Raw genomic sequence first — 22,678 nt, 5'->3', positions numbered from 1 at the left:
TGTCAGAGAGCGCTTTGGCCTGGTGGACCTGAAGAAGCGCCATGGCATGCAGGGCAGAAGCAGCTTCTCCGCACGCGCTGTAGGCCTTTCCAGTCAGACTGGAAGAGAACCTACAGGTGCTGGCGGGGAGCGTGGGGGTACCCCGCCAGGTGGACGCAGTCTTAGGACACAACTGCATCGCTACTGACCGTTCCACTGGGGGGATGTCCACGTATCCCTTCACTGCCCCGCCATCGAGAGTGGTGAGGGAGGAGGAGGGAGTCGATCTGTCGCCAGAGGGGCCATCCACGAGCTCGTCACCTCGTCATGCACTTCCGGAAAGAAAGGAACCGGGGCGGGGCGCTGAGAACCAGCATGAGCCGCCCCGAGATACCAATCGTCGAGCCGCGAGGGTTCGGGACGCGGTGGAGGGTTCCGGGAAAGCATAGCGGCCATTTCCGGATCCGGCTCGGCTAACGCTACCACACCAGAAGGGGGCAACGCAGTCGGGTCGTCATCTCCAGAAGATGACCGCTCTCCCTCCGATGCAGCGATCGACATCTGGTCCTCCGGCGGAGCCCCGAAGGAAACGACTGGGACCACACGAGATTTGGCCCAGTGCGCTCCTCCGGAGGCTCCAATGGCAGCGATGCGGAGGAGTGAGGAGCCTGCGGGGGTCTTTCACCCGGCTGGACATTCCTCACTGTAACCCTCAGACCACCAATGGGATTAGCCGAAGTAGCCTTCTTCTGAAGTGAACCAGAAGAAGAACTAGATTGGGGAATCTCCAAAGGGACTCCCCCTCGTTTGAGGGATCTTAGTCTCGATCTAAGCATCGCAACGGTCATGTTCTCGCAGTGAGAACATGACTCGTTCACGAACGCTGCCCCAGCGTGCGCGAGGCCCAAGCACGAGAGACAGCGATCGTGACCATCAACCGGTGGCAGATATCGACCGCATCCAGAAACACATGGATGAAACGTCATCCTGAAAAGGACGCGATCTTCACTCGTGTTACTCTTTTAGAGAATGCTCTCTTATTGTGCTGAAGCACGCAGGGATCAACGCGGCAACACAGCGGGGAAACTGCAAGCCCGCTGTGTGCACTCAACCGAATACCAGCTGTGAAAACAGCTCTTTTGAAAGATGTAGATAGCGTGAATCACCACCGGCAGCCGGGAGCTCACGAAGATAACCGAAGCGCCGTCACACCAACACAGAGAGATCCAGAAAAAGAGCAGACTCGTTGAGCACATGAAAACACTTTCTTGAAACCCATTCACTCAGAGGACACAACCGGTCGGCTCCGAAGCAAAAAGCAAATGTGTATGCGCTTGCTTCCGCTTTATACCCGCACTGGTAGATGGCGCGCGAAATGCAAATCTTGCATGCCAATGTTTATTGGCCCGTTTTAGTTCACTCGAAGGCAGTTGGTCTCCCTAGCGTGATCCCAAATCGTTGGAAACTCCTCCGACGAGACGTAGGAGTTCCCACGAAAGGGAATACACAATTGTGTGCCTGCATCCAGTGGGAAAAAAAAGCTGTTGTAGATGCAGTAACAAAAAAAACCCACCATAATTCACAAGCCAACTTCTGAGAATCAGGGAAAAATGTATGTGAAAGTAAAAAGCAAGATTATTGCAAATAAGCTGCTGTTCAGCCACACTGTGACATTTGTTTGTTTCTAATGTTACTAATGAGCCGTTTTGGTAAAGCAAAGATGATTTATCACAAAGAAGTGATATATGTAATATACTAGCTAGATCTAGATCATTCTTCACTGACATGACTTGCATTAAACTATTCCAGACTGCATAAACTTTCATTACACAGACTTTTACAGGCTTATTAAAGTCAAACTTCTTTCTAGTCATTATAGTATGAGAATTTCACTCTCCTCTGGAATAATCTCTGGCTAGAATTTTTTTTTTCTTATTCCATCCAATTATCTCTGAATCCCAGTGAGGCAGGTTGTGCTCTCACCCGAATGTGGCAAAACCCCTGTCACTCTTCACCTTTTCCCCATCTCTCTCTCTCTCTCTCTCTCTCTCTCTCTCTCTCTCTCTCTCTCTCTCTCTCTCTCTCAGTCTTTCAATTCATCTCTCTGCCAGCTGCCCCACCCACCCCAGCCTTCCCTGCTCACTCACCATTGCAAAACTGAAATCCTGTTCAATTTACCTGAATCACAAACAAGCCTTGTTAGGACATGCTTTAGAGCCATGTTGTGCCCAGAATAGATTTCGTTAAAGCAAAAGTTCACCCAAAATTTTAAATTCTTGTATTATTTAGTCACCCTCAAAACCTGTATGAATTTCTTTATTCATTGGATGTAGTCAAGTCTTGTGTATCTGTATAAAATACAGATAGTTCCAAAGCAGCTTTACAATGAGAAACATGAAAATAATAATTCAATGATGCAAGCATACAATGATGACAAAAAAAACTATTTTCTCCATATAGTGAAAGTTAATGGGGTCCAAACAACACAGACAAAGCTTCTGTAAAAAAAAAAAAAAAAAAAAAAAAAAAATTTTATATATATATATATATATATATATATATACAGTGTATATATATATACACTCACCTAAAGGATTATTAGGAACACCTGTTCAATTTCTCATTAATGCAATTATCTAATCAACCACCAATCACATGGCAGTTGCTTCAATGGTCAAGACAATCTCCTGAACTCCAAACTGAATTTCAGAATGGGAAAGAAAGGTGATTTAAACAATTTTGAGCGTGGCATGGTTGTTGGTGCCAGACGGGCTGGTCTGAGTATTTCACAATCTGCTCAGTTACTGGGATTTTCACGCACAACCGTTTCTAGGTTTTACAAAGAATGGTGTGAAAAGGGAAAAACATCCAGTATGTGGCCGTCCTGTGGGCGAAAATGCCTTGTTGATGCTAGAGGTTAGAGGAGAATGGGCCGACTGATTCAAGCTGATAGAAGAGCAACTTTGACTGAAATAACCATTCGTTACAACCGAGGTATGCAGCAAAGCATTTGTGATGCCACAACACGCACAACCTTGAGGCGGATGGGCTACAACAGCAGAAGACCCCACCAGGTACAACTCATCTCCACTACAAATAGGAAAAAGAGGCTACAATTTGCAAGAGCTCACCAAAATTGGACAGTTGAAGACTGGAAAAATGTTGCCTGGTCTGATGATTCTCGATTTCTGTTGAGACATTCAGATGGTAGAGTCAGAATTTAGCGTAAACAGAATGAGAACATGGATCCATCCTGCCTTGTTACCACTGTGCAGGCTGGTGGTAGTTGTGTAATGGTGTGGGGGATGTTTTCTTGGCACCCTTTAGGCCCCTTAGTGCCAATTGGGCATCGTTTAAATGCCACGGTCTACCTGAGCATTGTTTCTGACCATGTCCATCCCTTTATGGCCACCATGTACCCATCCTCTGATGGCTACTTCCAGAGGATAATTAACCATGTCACAAAGCTCAGATCATTTCAAATTGGTTTCTTGAACATGACAATGAGTTCACTGTACTAGAATGGCCCCCACAGTCACCAGATCTCAACCCAATAGAGCATCTTTGGGATGTGGTGGAACGGGAGCTTCGTGCCCTGGATGTGCATCCCACAAATCTCCATCAACTGCAAGATGCTATCCTATCAATATGGGCCAACATTTCTAAAGAATGCTTTCAGCACCTTGTTGAATTAATGCCACGTAGAATTAATTCAGTTCTGGCGAAAGGGGGTCAAACACAGTATTAGTATGGTGTTGCTAATAATCCTTCAGGTGAGTGTATATATATATATATATATATATATATATATATATATATATATATATATATATATATATATATATATATATTAGCTATTCTAAGGAAAGGAATATTTGGTTGAACTGTTTCTTACTCTCAGCTCGCACATGTGCTTTGAATTCTTTCTTTCTTTTTTTACACTAATGAGTTGGCAACGCTGCCCCTTCCCGTTTTTTGGCGAGTCAAAAAAGATACGGAGGAGATGGAAGTACACTTTATAAGTCTATGCATTTGGCTGTATGCGTACGCTAAGCCTTCGTCTTAACCCTGATACTTTGTGCTTTTTTGCCTTGGAGAACGACAGAAAAATGTATAGAGATATAGCTACAATGGCATTTCTACATGATGTACAAATGTACATTTCTGTGAGCACAGCTTCTTTTAAATGTCATGAGCACAGCCAGGCACAAATGTTTTTTTTTTTTAACATGATTATGAACGTTATTGTAATTTTACAGGCAGCTGTTCCCATTTAAAAGGTGATATGTTTAATTGTTTTGATGTTAAATTACTTCTATCCCAGCTTAATATGGAAGGACAACCATAAGTAAGCCGTTTATCGGTTGATTTCCTTGAAAAATGTAAACACTGTGGTATTATCAAAACACTGGCTCAACCAATGTTGTGAGTTTGGGGCGTGGCTGACTGTTTGACTGACCAATGGCATACATGTGGGTATGTTTTGGTAACCAGTAAGTATTTCTGCAACTCTACAAATGACGATCTTCAACATCCAAATTATATTACCACAATAATACGCTTAAGTACTAAATATTGGAAGATGTTTTGTGTTGTAAGCTTTACCACTGTAGTTACTGATCTAATTTCTTCATCAAACCAATCACCTCTCTCTCTCTCTCTCTCTCTCTCTCTCTCTCTCTCTCTCTCTCTCTCTCTCTCTCTCTCTCTCTCTCTCTCTCTCTCTCTCGCTCTCTCTCTCTCAGTCTTTCAATTCATCTCTCTGCCAGCTGCCCCACCCACCCCAGCCTTCCCTGCTCACTCACCATTGCAAAACTGAAATCCTGTTCACTTTACCTGAACCACAAACAAGCCTTGTTAAGACATGCTTTAGAGCCATGTTGTGCCCAGAATAGATTTCGTTAAAGCAAAAGTTCACCCAAAATTTTAAATTCTTGTATTATTTAGTCACCCTCAAAACCTGTATGAATTTATTTATTCATTGGATTCCTCTCTCTCTCTCTCTCTCTCTCTCTCTCTCTCTCTCTCTCTCTCTCTCTCTCTCTCTCTCTCTCTCTCTCTCTCTCTCTCTCTCTCTCTCTCTCTCTCTCTCTTCCATCAGATGGAACTTCTTTAATCAGATCTCTTTAATCACAGATATGCACTTTATCATCATAAGCTCTAAACATATTTTATTTTTAACTTCAAATTAAGAAATATGCCTTGAGGCCTCTGCACTCCCAAGGGCTCATCATTTTCATTTTCTAAACACCTCAGATAACATCAAGACTACACGCAGGCATGTAAAAATCTCCTTGGCACGTGTAATTTTCTCTTTCTGTGCTGTGCGAAAGATTAAGGTCAGTTAGCAGTGTGATCTCTTTGACAAGAGATCTAAAGGTGCGATTCCTAAGACCATGTTGCCTCGGAAGTTCCAAACACTTTTTTTGAGGATCCCGCCAGTCAAACAATCGACATTAATAAGTACTGTCTTACATCTTGTCCACACTGACAACACTAATTTGTATGTGAGCGATTGGCAGACACTTTTGTCTGAGCTGCTTTGAGAAAAGAGGATTAGTGAGTTTGCTTTGCTTTCATTTTTATAGTGTTTTTTCTGTCACAGAACCTTTTGAGCGTTACAGCGTTACCCCGATGTTTCTCTCTCGTCAAAGTGAAACAGAGGAGTATTAAAACCTTGACTTCCCTCACCAAAGTGTGTTTTGAGGTTCTTGTGGGGGGACTTTTTTATTATTATTTCCTGAGATATGTTTGCTACCCTGGGTTGTTTATTTCTAACGGCTGTACATGTTTCCAATGAGATTAGTTTTTGATGGTGTGTCCTTTCTTTTCTTTGTTGACATTTGGATGATTGAAGTGGGTTTATTCTTTGGATGAATAGCAGGTCTTTTGGAGCGCTGAGGCAGAGGTGTCGCTCACTGTCTGGGGAAAGAAAAAGGAAAACAGTTTCGCTTAAGAGACTATTTCACAAGCAGATATCAGATTTTGTTTGGTGCCAGTATAAACTCACCATCTATTGATACAAAGAGCGTGGCATTTTGACTGCAGCCGCATTTACACTTTTGGCTCCTCCAAGGGTTAATCTCAATCAAAGTTATTCAAATAACTATAATTGGATTTTTCAATCATCCTGAGAGAAGAGCATCATTTGTTTTTGTCTTGTATCGGTTTCTTTCGATGTCTTTAATGAAGGACCCTGTGGGTGGTGGGTTTGTTTGGATGCCTCATTCATGCTCTCTCTTCAGCGACGAAGCAAGAATATGTAACTATTAGCTGAGTTTTCTCTACCATGGCCATGCCACAAATAAGACCAACGAGAGGCTTTATTGTCTCACAATTACCGTAGCTGAATTTCTCTTGACTAGGAAAAAAAAAAGATAAAATAAAGACAGACTTGACGTTCTTGAACTGTTAAAGGTATATTTATTTGTCATTCTTAAATTTTGGATTGGATTTTTAGGGTTTACTTTGAAAGAAGGGTCATTTTAATTCCTGCCTGTAGAGAGTGTGAAATTTGGTGGTTTTTTTCTGCCGGACAAATTATTAGATACTTTGTCAATGTTATTTTACAGATCAAGAAAAGATTTGAATAAGATATGTGGAAGTACCTCACTTTTTTTACTCGATTGTCTTTTTGAGGATAATGAATTTTTTCAAAATTGGTAAATTTCAATATTTGTTTGCATTGAATTTGAATTTCAAATTTAGGTTGTATAGTATTTACAGTCATTACGTTCCTGTGTATATTGCGTGAATGACGGGTGGTTGGGCAGATATTGTGTTTTGTGGTAGGTGGTATGCCATACGGAACCGTTGCCACTGAAACTGCATATTAACGCACCAGTGGGGCTCGACAGCCTTAGTCAAACGGGTTGGCGCGTATGGTTGGGTTGCGGAGAGATTGTGAGATTGTGGTTAGGTCTCAGCAGCAAGAGGGAAGTAGAGGTCAGTAAGCTGGGCTGAGTTGAGTGGGGGACGGAGGGGGTGACTCTGGGACGCCAGAGTCACTGTCGAGCCCTCTTGAGGTGTCGTGGGCTAGTCGACGAAACACTGAGGACGGAAGGTGCCCACTTGAAGACCCTAGAGATGTTCCCTACTCCGCTCAATCCAGAGGGTTGTTATGGGGGACCGCACTGTGGTTGCAGCCGTTGTGTGTGCTGACGCGCAATACACTGTATTAACACCAGACAGAAGATTCACGTCACTAGATGGAAAGAAGCGTAAATGGATGGAGAAGCATAGGTTACTGTAAAGCTACGTCTTAGTTGGTGATTATCTTGGCGAAAGCCGAGTACAAATCAGCATGAAGTTTTAACATCTACTCTCGTGTAATGGAAATCATAATTCAACAATCTTTGTACATTGTAAATGTGCAATAAATACAATGTATGTAGCATTAGTATTTTTAATGGTGTTTATATGTATACTATAATTGTATACTGTGTGTGTTGACCTCATATCATTTTCGTGTTCAGAAAGACATTATTATATTATAAAGAAAGATTTATAATATTTGGTATATTTGTATATTTAATTATTCTTAAATATTATTCAAAGCACTTTGTGGTTTTGTCTCATACTTATTTTTATAATTATTTTGTTTTATTTTGTAATTATTTTGTCAATTGGTTATGATGTTACCACTAATAATATAGACCTTATGTCAAATACAGAGACATGGAAAGTTTAGAGTCAATTTTGAAGCAGCTTTATAAATAGTTACTGTCATTAAAATAAACAGAACTATTTTTTAAGACAGGATGGCTGAATTTTACACAATAGCCTGACAATCTGACAACAGAAAGGTGCTGTAGAATACCTAGAAGGTTTACCTTCCTCCATTTTGAAAGAGCATATTAATTGACAGTGAACCACCACAAAATTGGATTTTCATTATGATGGGAAAACTGACACTTTCAAAAATGCTTGTGAACATTTTATCATTAGCTTTTTGTCAGAAGGCAATTTGGCTGCTTCCTGGAGATTAACAATACCTCAAACATCACAAATCTTATTCATGAACATAATTTATTCGAAGGGCTTTGTCAGCTCCATAATGTGGGAATAAGACTACTCGGAGATGAGTGGGACAAGCAGATGAATACTGGAAAAACACTGAATTTCATGACTTTACACATAAGAGAATCTGTTGTAATGATGACTTTAAGGTACTTGTTGCTGTGATCATGGGGTCGGGGTTTTTCTGCTTAACATGGCCCTCTCAGCCCCTGCTGGTAGATGCCATCAAAATCTGTGATTTCTGACAGAATAAAAACAGATACAGAATGTTATGTTACGTTGCGATTATGTTATTATGTTATGCAGGGTCAGAAATTAACTTTTCTACAAAGGGGCAATATTTGCCCCCTGGAAGTGATTTGCTGGACCATTTTCTACCTTTGTATGGGAATTTTTTATAGTTTCCTTATTGAATGTATTTATGTTGTTGTTTATGTCAAATATTTAAATGTAATCAATGAATTAAATCAACCAATCAGACTGCTGTAGTCTGTTCCCTGTAAAATTTGATTAACATCAACGAAAGACATTGTTACAAAAAAGCTGTACACAGAATCTGCCTCTGACATGGCATGTTTATTTACACTTACACAGACTGTTTAATGCTGCTTAAACATGGCATAAAGATATTTACACAACAATTGAATAATATTATTAGATTAATGTAATTTTAAATAGCCTACATAAAGTTTTTGAATAATAAAATGAAACCATTAAGAACTCATTACAAAGCTGCAATATGACAAATAATTATGGATGATTATTGGCCTTGATTTTAGTACTGTATATTAATGCAGAGTAACAGAATATATTGCAAATGTTTTTGTTGAAAAGGCACATCTTTTAGGCTCGCTTTAGTTTAATTATGCAGGGGCTTTATTTGAGGGACATTTTTGTCTATTTTGGTGGCATTTTTTTCCCCAGTATGGCAGTATCTTGAATTTGTGCTAAATTTTCTGTCACTATAACTATTAACATTTTCTGTTTCTACTCTATTTCTTTTCTATTCATTAAAACCTAACTATGTGTACTGTGCTAACTGGGACTTGTCACAGCACTTACATATTGTTGCCCTTTTGTTGGTTTAACTGCTTTTATTCATTTGCAAGTTGCTTTGGATAAAAGCCCCCCCCCCCCATTAATTTCTGACCTATGTTATGTTATCTTATGTTACGTTGCGTTACGTTATGCTAGATTACCTATATGTTATGTTCACATACTTCTAGAAGACCATGTACTGCTAAGCAAGGGCTTTTTATTTTAGACCTCCTTGGCTGTGATAATCCACGACGAATCATTCTTAACACACATTTTAGTTCTTTCTAAGCATTCTTTCATGCAAGGTTTATGTACAGCTTGCGAGCTTAAATGTTACTTTCACCCACAGAATTGCCTCGTGTAAAGGGCCTCTGTGTTGTTTCTCTAGTCTTGATTTTTCCCAGTGGTGGATGCATTTCTGACAGGACTGCAATGTAATTTGCACCGCGGCTGCCAGAGGGGGTCGTAGATAGGGTCAATATCCCAGCCTAATTTGTCAGGAATCATCAAGTAAGGCTGATCAATAATTTTTGACCCCTTCCAGATAGGCTCAAACACAAAGGTATAAACCACTTCCTGGCCTGAAGCGATGGGAGTTTGACAGCATCCATATCAAGCTAAAGTGCATGTGTCACTGTGGGGAGTTTGGTATTTATGCAGTGCTGTAAGTCCCACAGATAGTGTCAGAGTGCCTGAAAGGATCGAGCAACGGAAGAAAGGATAGACTGGATTTGACGGTGATAACATTTGAAGGTTTGTGTGCGTGGAAGTACTTGTTTGTGAGTCATTGTAGTTGTTGTAGAGACTCAATCAATTTGGCCTACAGGCCCGGCTACATGCATTTTGAATTAAAACAAACAGCATCAAAAATGGATAACTATAAGATAAAGATAATAGGTACCACGTTTCATCTGTCATGAGATACAGCGTCTGAACCAAAAGCTTCCAGAGTCCAAAAGTTCTAATGGTCCGATATCAGATAAAAACACGAGAAAGCCACTAGGCAAATCTTCAGCAAATAATGTAACTTCTAGCTTATCTTGAGCATACAGTTTGTTTGCCTGTGGTAATGGTTTGTTGCGTTATTTGGCTAAAAGCACCATTTCCCCGTCCAGCCTTGCAGCGGTGAGAATTGTTTGCAAAAACCATCCTGAGTGGAGGAGAATAATATAAATGAATAATACATGTATTAAATAGATTTTTTTGCATTCTGCATGTGATCTTTGCACTCTTAGAAGTGCATAACACAACCAGTGCTCTGACTGAATATAGCTTACTCGTGGACACTCTGGCTTTCATCCATGTTTTCCCAGGGCTGTGCACAATAGGGTCCTGAGTTTCATCCTCATGTAATTGAGTCATATTTCATGTGTTGGAGTTTGAAGTATCTAATGATAAGAAAGCAATGATCACAGATAGAGCTTAAAGGGGCTGTTGCTGTTTAAAAACATGTATTTGTACATATGGCAATTAGTGAATCCCCTACCAACAGTGCATATGTTAACTTCAGTCTCCATAAATAAAACATAACTACATTTATTATCTTGGCTTAGTGCGTGACTGTGCTTAGGGAAATTTCATATTGCATATTAAATTCTACACCATTGGTGGAATTATGCTTTATATTACATGCTGCTTTTATTTTTATAATAAAACAAAATAAATGATTTATGTAAAATGGTAGTTGAAATCTCATGCAATGACAGGAGTGTCCTCTACTCTGACATTACATATATATAAACTGTTCAAAAGTTTGGGGTCAGCAAGATTTTTTAATGTTTTTGAAAGTCTTACCAAGGCTGAATTTATTTGATACAGTAATAACAGTAATATTGTGAAATAATATCAACATTTTCAGCAGCCATTACCCCAGTCTTCAGTGTCACATGATTCTTCAGATGATTTGGTGCTCATGAAACATTTTTTTTCATTATTATTATTGGTGTTGAAAACAGTTGTTCTGCTTAATATTTTAATGGAAACTATGATACTTTTATTTTCATTTTTCAGTATTCCTTGATGAATAGAAAGTTCAAAAGAACAGAATCTTTTGTAACATTATAAATGTATTTGCTGTCACTTGATTATTATAACGAATACTTGCTAAATAAAATAATGAATTTAATTAATAAAAATATATATCATAGGGTAAATCTGTCACAATTATAGACACACCTACACACACACACACACACACACTTTATCTAAATCCATATAGACAACATTTTCTAATTTGTGCATAATTATTTGATTTTGATTGTTTTTTGACCTCATTATTTTTTTTAAACACTACATGGAATATGTGTAGCCTACTTTTAAAAATTGTCCCAAATGTTTAAGTAAACTACAAAAAAAAAAAAAATGTTGAAAAGCTAACGGACATGTTATTTGTAACCAAGTAGCATATCTATACAGATCTCACAGCATGATTGAGAAGTGAAGATGCATTACAGAGAATCACAGACAGTTGCAGGTTTTTTCATTAGTTGTCTCCAGTTACATGATGAGGAGGGGGAAGAATGGACAAATGGACAGATTATACCAGCACTGGCTGATTCAGCAGCGAAGCCTTGTGTTACTGCTCCAATTCATGGTACTCATTATTTACGCCACCCATGGGATGCTTGTTGATGAAGGAGGCAAAGACACTGAATCTCCCATGTTTACTCCACAACAGATGTTTCCTTTTTGTTTTTCCAGAGGATTCTCAAAGAGCTTGATGACGTCTTTAGCACACTGCGATCTAATCAAAACCCAGTAGGCATAATTATGTGCTGGAAATAGTGGCGTTTAAAATGCAGCACAATGATCAGTCGATACATTGGGTCAATTACAGGCAATAACTTCACGCTTTCCTGCTCTGAACAGGCAAGGCTGAGGATGAAATGTGCTTTGAAGGGAAAGAATGTTTAGAATCATTGGAATTTCAAAAGTAGACTAGACTGCACATGGATATCACAGAAAATATGTCTCTTTTTTTAAGAAAGTCCACTATTTAAGTGCCGCCTGTGCTGAAAAGTGCACCACAAGGGAAGCAAAATGAAATGTTTTTTTTGTTGTTTTTTTTGTTTTTTGTTTATGCGTTGTCAGCCGCAGTTTTCTATCAAAAAGAGTTCCTGCTGTGTTGGTGGTGTTCAGCTGAAGCTCAAGGCCAGAAAGAGACGCAGTCGAGTCTTATTCAATACCGGCATGCCAGGTGAACTCCATCTGTGTACAATATTGAAATGAGCGTTTACTCAGCACAGAATCAGAAATTAACTCATTTTTATCTCATCAGACCATCACACATAGTGTTAGGCTCTATTTATGATAATGCTTTCTTGGGATTTCAAACCCATTATCATTATCACAGCAGAAACATGATAAACATTTGTGTGGAAAATAACAACCTCCCTCAGTACCTCAAGTTGTAGCAAGGTGATTAACTCAAAACTGATCAGACAGTTACACAGACACTTGACTTTCTCCAAGTGCTATTCAATTTTGACTCATAGTGGCAGCTCTTTCACCATGTGTTTGTTCTGTCAATTGCTGTTCACATTGTAATAACAGGCGTAGAGTTTTTATTATATGCACAAAATGACTTATTCTCATTGTTTTTTAACTCTTTGTACAGTTTTCTTATTGTTTCCTTCTTTCACTTTCTTTCAAAAAATGCCATGCCACTAAATACCATGTTTTATGGTCATGGTATTCTTTGAAGTACCTCGCAAATACCATCATAAATGAATAATAGAGTGATTAAAATTTTAAACAAATGAATTGCAAACACATGTATCTGTGTGAGAAAAGCCACTAAACGGAGGAAATTCAGTGAACTTAAGGAGTGGTTACTGTATAACCACTTGTTTGTTTTATTTCCTAATCAGTGAAAATAAGCCTATCCACTGCAATCCATATTTGCACGTTCCGTCCATCCTGTTTTTTTAATTGTTGGTCTACATGCATGAGTCAGATTGGCATCTTTATCTGTCATGTCTTGTCTTGCTGTTCAGACTGACTTCTTTGGTCGTGTTAAGTTAAAATTAATTCAATATGGAAAAACATATCTCGAGACCCCTGCGTTCTATTCCATTTTGTTTGTGCTCTTTCCAGCTGTTTTTGAATTCAATAACGGTGTGAACACCCCCTTACTCATTCTGTGCAGCTTAATTATACTAAATTAATGTGTTATATTGACAGCCCTAATGAATAAATGAAGAAATCTTTCTTTCTTTCTCATACTGTTTCATTGCAAAATGGATAAACAAAAAGAACTTTGCGCATTGCATTTAATTTACTACAGTACCACATAAAAACCAAGGTGTATGAATATTAGGTTTGTCAGTCGATTATTTTTTAAATAAAATTTAGTACATGATATTCATATTAATATAATTAATATTAATTAACCTGAATATATAACAACATATTGACAAATGTGATAATATCACATGTATCAATATTTCCTAAAAAATAAATAAAGCAAGACCAAGGTGAACCGGGTCATACTGTATTCCTAATGTGCTGCTTATTGTGCTGAATGAATGTATTACATTTTAACTGCCCTAATAAATGTATAAAACTTTACTTCCTTTACGTTAAGGAAAGTACTCCAAGCAAAGTTTTCTAACCTCCAAGTACACTCATCGCAATAATGATGCCAACCGGCTCAATGTTTGTGCGAAAGCAAGCCGAGGAAAACAAAACGTTTTTCATGTTTGTTCTATTATGAGGCAGGGAATTAGGTAGTTTATCATATGGAGAGCAGAAACACTGAAAGAGGACTTAAAGGGAATATTTGTCAAATCCAAGATTGGAGATGTGGGATTTACGCCAGTTTGCCAAGGACTCGGCAGAAGCTTAGGCCTGCGTGGAGAGGCTTTCTCTGGAGGCAGTAGAGGGAACAATAGGCCACTGATTGATGGTCAAGGACATTGAACCCTTCTCTCGAAGCCAGAGAAGACTAGCCTCCAGGGAGAAGGGCTGCAGCCAGCCGTCGTCTGTGCAGATTACCTGGAGATATGGCCACCCTCACATAACCGCCAATGAGATGATTGCTTTCATTTAATCATGTAAACTGCTGCCAGTGCTGTGTTAGGGAGTGATTATTCTGAATTGTCACACCAGTACACATCAAAACAGTTGACTTTACGTTTGTCGAATATGGTTTATTTTATTAAATAATGAATAAACATTAATGATGCTAAGGGCCATCAGATTTGTGCAAAATTCTGAATTTAAGAATTGCCTCTCTTTCAGTTCATGAGTTTGAATTTGAATGAAATTGGTCATCCTTCACAGTAAGTTAAATGGAATTGAAGTTGGAATGACAGGATGTGGAATTTGCTAAATTACATCTCACAGAAAATTAAACATAATGGCATTTTTGAAAAGTAAGTGTTCTTTCACCCTGGTCCATAAATATGTCTGTCTGTAAGGCCTATAAATCCTTATAGAAACTTTTTTGCAAACTACGAACAAGGCTGTCAATCCAACATTTAAAGTTTGTCTTGAAAAACTTTCCTATTGGACTTATTGATATTATAACAAATTCTGTAAATTTAAATTATCTGCACTACCGTTCCAAAATTTAGAGTTTTATAAAATAAGTGTCATACTCACCAAATACAGTAAAAACTGTAATATTGTTATTTATTACTATTATTGTATTATTATTATTATTATTATTATTATTATTATTATTACAATTTAAAATAACTGCACTGTGCAATATTGTTGGTTTAACTTAAAGTAAGTGACCTGGTTGCTTTCAAATTTTGAGTTCATTGAAATTAAAAAAATTGAATTAATCCAATGGAGATTGGTTTAATAAATAAAAACTAAAAATATGATGTTATCTGAAACACTTTAATTGTCTAAATTGATTTGACAAAAGATAAAAAGTTTTGATAGCAAATCATGAAAATAATTTCTATATTAATATATTTTAAAATGTAATTCATTACTTTGATGACAAAGCTGAATTTTCAGCATCATTACTCCAGTCTTCAGTGTCACATGATCTTTCAGAAATCATTCTAATATAATATAATGATTTTGTGCTCAAGAAACATTTAGAATTAGTATTAATGTTGAAAATGGTTGTTCTGCTTAATAATTTTGGCATAACCATAATACTTTTTTGGGATTCTTCGATGAAGGGAAGTTCAAAAGAACATAATTTACTGTATTTAAAATAGAAATATTTTGTAACATTATAAATGTCTTTACTGTCAAGCAATGACTTTTTTTCAGTTTAATGTGTCCTTGCTGAATTAAACTTTTCATTTCTTCAAGGAAAAAATGCACTGACCTCAAACTTTTGAACGTTCATGTACTTTTACTTTTAATTATTCATGAAAAATTCATTACTAGTTCCTGTTTGCTACTTCAGATTCAATTCAAATGTAGGAATTGACTAATCAGAAGCCAGAACCAAAACTATCCATTTTATAATAATACAGTAATAATGGAAACTGTGGAAATAGTCTTATTATAACTGTAACTTGTTTTATCACAGCATAAGAGTGGCACAATGAGGGAGAGTGTTGAATGGAAGGATGAAATTGATTAAGCAGCTTAACGATAGGTCTTGTGCCATTTAAAAGGAATGGTGGAACTCGAACTAGCAGCTGATTATAGGGTGACAGCCCCTCTTTTTATTCTGCACTGTCACACCAACAACATTATGCCTTAAACAAACTTAAGCTGTTAACTAAATCAACCAAAAAAATGCACAATGGAGGAAAGAGGGCTTTCATTTGCTTTAATTGGAGTCTAGGACATATATACATAGGCTTTGGGGAAACTTCTGTCTGTGGTCTTAAGCCATTCCTCGGCAATCATTATGAAGGATTATAATACGTGTACTCTTCATAATCATACGAGGCATTTTGTGTGGTTTAGATAGAGTGTATAACCATGATTTAGACGCGCATGACTGATTGCCTCCTGATCCAAAATTAATGAGGAAATTGATGCTCTTGCATCTCAAGATATGCCGTCTTTAGACGGTTAATCCGCCGATTGTTTTTTGGTGCGAAATGTCATCTCAGTCTTAATACCTGCACTAACTTCACTCATATGTCTGTGAGACCGCCATGTTGTTGTAAAAGACACCGCAATAACCCCTTTTCTCACTTTATTTACACACTTTAGACCTAAAGCAGAGTAATCACAAGGAAGCCACTGTCTGGGTAGGGCGGGTTTGAGTTAATTAAAATGGCAAGTGCAGTAACAACCTGCACTGTCACAACAACAGACTGATTTAGACGCAGTGGGATATTAAACAGCTCCCTAACTCACACAACGCAGCCAGGCAGGTAATATTGGTGCTTTTCTTAATTGCTTCTAGTGCCAGATGATAGGATGTTTCTGGCACGACCCTGAATCTTCGCTGACATTACAGTAGCTATAAGTCCTATGTGGGCGGTGGAAAGAAATATACTGCAGGGACAAAGCCTTTCATCCTTTACCGTTCACAGGCCATATGGCTTTGTTTGTTTTTTGACAAAGGGTGCTTATAGTTAGATACTGCAGCAGGTGCCTATAGGCCAAATGATTCTGTTCCACTGGTAGCGTGCACACTCTGTGGCTCTGGCAAAGGGGCCAATGCAGGATGTGAGCTGTTTCCATGGTTACCGGCTCCGCTCTCTCTGCCTAGCAAAAACTGTGTCATTATCCGGTGCTTTGGATGGAGGCAGAATGAAGCTGCAGTGTACAGGGCAGTTTGCTCTTCTCGTTTCCTCCCCGGCCTGACCATGCATCTCACGCACATCATCACAATTTGCATCATTTTCTATCTCATATAGCCATTTCTGATATTCTAGGCTTCCCATTGCACGCGGCTGTAATTTTTTGGTATAATATTTTTAAGCAACACCGGTAATTTAAAGCCATAAAAGCTGGAATGGAAGCGAAAATGGACATGCGGCTTTTCATCTGAGCTTTGAGCTCCCATTTTTGCAATTCGGGAGAGGACTTGTCACAAAGCAATTATTTTATCAGCCTTCCATGCACAAACATACTTATTACTGTCAGATGTGCTATTTGATGCTGTGATTCAGCCTTATTGTGGTTTTGAATGCGGGAAAACAGTTCCCACAAATGAATCCATATCAGAATGACTCTATTAGATGTGTATTTGCAAACAACAAAAGCATTGGAAAAATTGCTGGATGTAAAAGAAAGTCAGTAGTTCCAGCCAGGACACATAATCTCCTGTGTGTGTGTGTGTGTGTGTGTGTGTGTGTGTGTGTGTGTGTGTGTGTGTGTGTGTGTGTGTGTGTGTGTGTGTGTGTGTGTGTGTGTGTGTGTGTGTGTGTGTGTGTGTGTGTGTGTGTGTGTGTGAGTGTGTGTGTGTGTGTGCGTGATGTACTAATCTCCTTAGGTAGGCCAGTGTCTGTCATTAACAGAGCTGTGAAATAAAAACTCTCATGAAGATGAATGCCTGTACACTCTCACACCTGTTCTGAAGCGCCTCTCCTGAGTACTAGACTCAAGTTGTTTTGCTTCGGGGACAGACCTGAAGGCTTTCTGCCATTGAGATCGGTGTTGACTGTGAAAATATGAGCATACCTAACGTCAGCACAGGCATATCATGGTGTTTGCTAAGGCAAGCATCACTATTACTATTGCTCAGACTTGGAGATAAAATTTTGCCTCATACCACACCGGACATGAATAATATTTTTTTTTTTTACTATCGACCATTGAGCAACTACATAGCAACATACAAAGAACCACCCAGAATACCTTAGCAGCTGCATAGCAACTCCCTGGCAACCACCCAGAACAGTGGCGTGCACGGGGGGGCTTGAGCCCCTGCCTCTTTATCGCTTATATTAAGTCATATTGCAGTGCTCTCCAAACCGCTGTTTCAACTGAGAGCGACCACCTCATCCATTCCCACGCCTCCGGGAACACAATATCAACCGAGGGGGAACAATCCCCCTGCCCCCCGGAGCGCAATTTCACCCCTGCACTAGCGGAGGTCTGTGTACGCCAATGGCATTGCCACATGCAAAGAATCCACTCAGAACATCTTAGCAAAACCTCAGCAACCTCCCTTGCAACCACATAGCAATGTGCCAAAAACCACTTGGAGCACCTAAACAACTGCATAGCAACACCCTGGCAACCACATATTGTAGCAATGTGTCAAATATCATTCAAAGTACCTTAGCAACACCTCAGCAACCTCCCAGAACACCCTTGCACCCACATAGCAACGTGCCAGTATCCACTTGGTGCACCTTTGCATCTACATAGCAATTCCCTGGCAACCACCCAGAACACCCTTGATATGGCATAGCAACATGCTAAAGTACTTTGGTGACCATTCAAAAGACCCTTGGAACCACATAGCAATGTGCCAGTAACGACTAGGTGCACCTTAGCATCTGCATAACAATGCCTTGCAACTACCTAGAACACCCTAGCAAAGGACGCAGTAATGAGTAAGAACCACTCAGCACACCTTAGCAACTGCATAGCAACCACCCAGAACAACCTAGAAGCGTTATGTCAGCAAGTTTTTGCATATATTTTCAAATAAATCTTATGCAGATTTATTTTCCTAATAGATAAAACAGATTTGATGTGCTCTAGGCTCAAAGGTAATACTATCAAGTCTTTGAGATGAATTGTTATGCCTTCTTATTTTTAAGTACCCAGCGTGGTTTTAAAACAAGGCGTCTTATTGAAGGACTCCTTCGGGCATCTGAGCTCGTCGTGAGTCTTGATTTGCGAGTGTGAAGGCAGGCAGCGTGAGCTCTGCTCGTATGAAAAGGGAGGAGGTACTGCTTGACTGAGACTATGACTTGCTGCCAGTAGTGAGAGAGAATCTGCTAATCAGCGTGTGTCTCTGCTCTGTTGTTTACAGCACCCAACACCGCTCCGTATGGAAGTAAAGGATGCGCTGAAGTCCTGCTGGCCTGCCGGTACCTGATCCTGGCTCTCTCTTCCCTCGTCAGCGTTTACTAGCCCTGAGGACGGCCATACACAATGACTGTAAAGAACCCTTTTGAGCATTTACAGATCCTTTGACATTGCTGATGGCTGGATCCAATCTGGTACAGTGTGTTTGGAAAGCAGCAAGGGATTTTAATCAGCATTGCTTATGTTGGGATGGTAATTTTCTTCTGTGGTGTTTGTCATCATGTAAATACATGCGGTTTTAGGGGTTTTGTTTTCTTTCTTTTGTCTTCTTTTCTTTTCTTGATTTCCCACTTTGTGAATCGGCACACGTTATCCCCTTCAAACACTCTCAAATTAGCTAAAATCACGCTTTGGAAAAGTAAGGGTGTGTGACATTAGTGTCTTTGTTATTGATAAAGGAAAAGACGCCCTAGTGTGCCACCTTGCTCTCCATGCTGGTACATCATTCACATAGCCATAAAGCAGGCAAAGTATTTAAATAATAAGTTTTTTGGTGAGCTCATTTAAATCCAGTGAACCAAGAAACATTGTTTAAGATTTCACAAAGGGACATATACTGAAATTGATATCAAAAGTAATACAATAAAAGGCAAAGTGAACAATTGACGAGCAGCTTTATTTTAATACGCTAATGTGCATGGTTTTTCCAACTGACAATGAAATATGATTATTCATTTTCTGGACCAAAACTGCAGCCATACCTTAATGGTTTAGACATCTGGGCTATAGACCCCAATTTCATTTAACTGAATTAAACAGAGTAAGATCATAAGCCTTTCTAGTTATTCTAGAAATACATGATTTAGGTGTTTTACTGCAGGAAAAAAAAAATCATAGATTGCGCTCTCGAGATTAAAATATGCATGTAGTATGAGATAAATTTACAATTTAAATTTACATCTTGTAAAATTATTTGTGAGCCTAATTGTCAAATTAAAATGAGACGTATACAGTGGCCAAAAGGTTATGAAGTGAATAAAGATGTCCCTTCTGCCCTGGGTGTCTTAAAAATCAGAGCTATTCTATGAAAAAGGAATAGAAAAAATATTCAGTGTTGCATTTGATGATATATTAAATAACAATAGCGCAAAAAAGACATAAAGCAGTTGGCAGCTTGCAAAATAATGTAATGGGCCGATCCAAAGTCCATACTGGATGGAAAAAAACACAGCAGAAAGTGGGTCATATTTGATGTGCACTTTGATTAAATGAGGAAATTATGGACAGTGTCTAATGGAAATTATCTGATGATAATTCATTGTTGACTTTTTTTTTTTTTTGAGATTGTTTTATGGTTGAATTCATTTAAACAGGATTTTTATAATGTATTAACATATTACCTGCTTTGCTTCTGTCAGTGTGAAATAGTTTTGAATAGGGAAGCAGAAAAAAAAGAATATGCACTTCCCTTGTCGGGACAATATGAAACTTACAAGTGTGGATCCAAACATGTGAATGAATATTATTTCAAATACGTATGCAGTATGGCATAGTTTACAATGTTGTCTTTCATTTTAGATGCCACAACTGTTGATGATTCTTGTCAAACGAGTAGAAGTTGGAAAAAAGAACCATTTGTAATCAAATAATCTACTTTTAACTCAGAGGGTGTGAACCAGTCATACGGTGTAATAGAAAACGAGTCACGTGTGTGTATATTCGAAGAAAGTAGAATTTATTTTATCTTATTGGTAGAGCCAGTGTCTAGGTTTAGTTTAACCTCTACCCTAGTTCCCACACACTTGTTGTATACTAAGATGTGCAGAAATTATAAATGTGCTGCATGTCAAGTTAATATGTATGTTAAGGTGGCCACTTACCATAAATTGATAATTTGAGAACAAAAACAGTTTTCGAGGCTGCTTTGACTTAATGAAATGTGTTCCACACTACTGGACATCACGAGGCCTGTCTGTTGAGCTATGATGAAATGTTCTTTTCATGTGAAAGTCATCACAGAATCGTTTCTGCTCACTGCGCAATATTGGGTCCTTTCCTATGGAGTATATTTAGGCTATTTGGTTAATGCGTGACAAGTTTACATTCTTTTTGTCTATTATTTCTTGCACAAAATACATTTTGAAGGACAGGAAAAGTCATCAGATTATTTCATGTACACTTACAACAGATATATTCTGAGTCTTTATTATGAGGTATCAGACACAGTATCATATAGGTTTCACCTAATGTCCCTTTGCTTATTACAGACCTGAAAGCCTCAAAGATCAAACCGAGGGACGTTTAAATATTCATCGCTGTGTCATCACACCAAGGCCTGGCTCTTGCCGTTGTGATGTAAATAGTAACATTGCACTTGCTTATCATAACCACAATCCTTCAAAATCACAGATTAATATCAGTGGCTTTGAACAGTAAATACGCTGCATTTCATATCAACGTAAACTTCATTTTGAGTCCACTCTAGAAGCAAGTACTGTATAAAATGTGCCTTTAAAAGTATTAATTGATATGATCTGTTGCCATTCCATGTCAAACGCCATGTCTAAGCCTCATGCATTTGCCATTCATAACTAGCATACCAGACAAATATCAGTGTTGCGCAGTTTTTCTTGCTTCCTATTTGATTCTTTCAGTCCAAACTAATAGCTGATAATTTTTTTAAATGTTTGCCAATTTTGAGTTCTGTAAAGATGTAGAAGCAGCGCATGCTCTTTTAATTAATATTGAGAATGAAACATCAACAAAGAGCTCATTAAAGCATCATTAAAACTGCGTAAGTGGATATCAAGATAAAAAGGCTAAAAAAAAGCAGACAAGAGGCATTCATGCATGCATAATTCTCCTGAAAGTTACAGCCTTTCAAAAGAGTCTGTAAATAACAGGCAAATGTACTGCAAATTTCCACTCTGAACATCTAATGACTTGATAATCACATTCCTGGACATGCATTAATATTCAATGATGAGTTTAGAAATGGCTCACGTCAGACAAGCGCTAGTTGTTGACAAATCTCGCATGGTGCCGGTGGCCATGAAAACCCGATAGACAGATGCTATTTTCGAATGGGTTCAAATTACTGCAAGCAACACAGTAGGCCTATGTTGTTGCCTGAGGAGACCCCTTGAGTTCCAACACCTTCCTGGATCACTCGCGGTGTGGTATTAGGTAGAAATTTCGATTTATATATATATATATATATATATATATATATATATATCCTATGAGCACATCAATATAGAAAAGTCTTCGGTGTTGTGTAACCACACGTGTACAGACCAAAAAACCCAACATTTAAGATACTTCATCTCCTATCTTGAGCAGAGCTGCTGGCGTGACAGAATGAGGGTGGTAGGCGGTATTTCAATGATTAAAAACCTGTCAGCTCCATCTCTGTCTTGGCCAGACTCTTTTGAAAGTCGGTTTGAGAGTGCTGTGTGTGCGGTCAGGGGAGGTGATTCTTCTGACCTGGCAGTTAATAAAATTCTTCCTGTGCCTTTGTCAGTTTCTGGAGGATGATTTTGTGGAGTGCTGGAGGGTGCTGCATTAACCAGCTGTGAGCGCTCACTCTCCCAGCAGCACTCTGGCAGGGCTGACAGTAATCTACATAAACCTCTGTCCTTTTCAAAACGCTTGCCAGTAATTGCAGTTTTGCAGTATTCTAATTGACTCCACGGAGCACCGTAAAGAACAAAAACCTATAATCCTTCCCGCAGCCCATTTGGTTCGCGGCTATTGTGTTAAACCTTCAAATGATATGAAA

At 38.8% G+C, this 22,678-nt stretch overlaps 1 protein-coding gene across 3 annotated transcripts in view; it reads left to right on the top strand.

The window, feature by feature from the left end:
- The window catches only part of negr1 (neuronal growth regulator 1), a 154,561-nt gene extending 133,757 nt beyond the window's left edge, over positions 1-20,804 (top strand). The window contains exon 7 of one of the 3 annotated variants that reach the window (XM_077198471.1): positions 18,902-20,804. In XM_077198471.1, the coding sequence (XP_077054586.1) occupies positions 18,902-19,002 (101 nt within the window). In that variant the 3' untranslated portion in view covers positions 19,003-20,804. The remainder of the gene's footprint in view (positions 1-18,901) is intronic. The other 2 variants (XM_077198469.1, XM_077198470.1) reach the window with 2 other exon arrangements.
- Positions 20,805-22,678: the final 1,874 nt, after the last annotated feature.

Source organism: Siphateles boraxobius, unplaced genomic scaffold (assembly GCF_051911475.1).
Source record: "Siphateles boraxobius isolate OS27281-9 unplaced genomic scaffold, OSU_SipBor_1 41, whole genome shotgun sequence".
Taxonomy (NCBI): Eukaryota; Metazoa; Chordata; class Actinopteri; order Cypriniformes; family Leuciscidae; genus Siphateles; species Siphateles boraxobius.
This window is presented reverse-complemented; position numbering and strand designations above follow the sequence as displayed.